General features: G+C 47.1%; 1 protein-coding gene across 1 annotated transcript; it reads left to right on the top strand.

Moving 5' to 3' along the window:
• Positions 1-4: 4 nt before the first annotated feature.
• LOC107734868 (elongation factor 2-like) lies at positions 5-426 on the top strand (the record flags this gene model as incomplete). Its single annotated transcript, XM_016546755.1, has 2 exons — positions 5-107; positions 191-426. Coding segments are annotated over 2 exons (324 nt in total), but the record flags the coding sequence as incomplete, so codon positions are not given.
• Between the last annotated feature and the right edge of the window lie 58 nt (positions 427-484).

Below are 484 nucleotides of genomic sequence, written 5' to 3'. Positions count from 1 at the left end.
AGCTCTGCTTCAGATGATCACCATCCACCTGCCCTCTCCCGTCACTGCACAGAGGTATCGCTGCGAGCTGCTTTACGAAGGACCTGGAGATGATGAAGCTGCTATGGGTACGATGCACTCATTTTCTTGCGTTTACTTTGCTGTTTGCTGCATTTGAATTGTCTGACTGTATTTGTTGTGTTCTGCGCAGGTATTAAGAACTGCGACCCTAAGGCTCCCCTCATAATGTACATCTCAAAGATGGTGCCGACCACAGATAAGGGCCGTTTCTACGCTTTCGGCCGTGTGTTCTCTGGTGTCGTGTCCACTGGGCTGAAAGTGCGAATCATGGGACCAAACTTCACCCCTGGGAAGAAGGAGGATCTTTACCTGAAACCCATCCAGAGGTCTGCAGCACTCCAGACTCATTAACACTAATGATGCACTGAAATTACTTTTTTCATTTAGCCAAAAACCGAATAGTAGTTTGAATTTAACCAACACT

Source organism: Sinocyclocheilus rhinocerous, unplaced genomic scaffold (genome assembly GCF_001515625.1).
Source record: "Sinocyclocheilus rhinocerous isolate Xijiao unplaced genomic scaffold, SAMN03320098_v1.1 C35448696, whole genome shotgun sequence".
NCBI lineage: Eukaryota > Metazoa > Chordata > Actinopteri > Cypriniformes > Cyprinidae > Sinocyclocheilus > Sinocyclocheilus rhinocerous.
The sequence above is the reverse complement of the archived record's forward strand: the minus strand, read 5'-3'. Positions and strand labels throughout refer to the sequence as shown.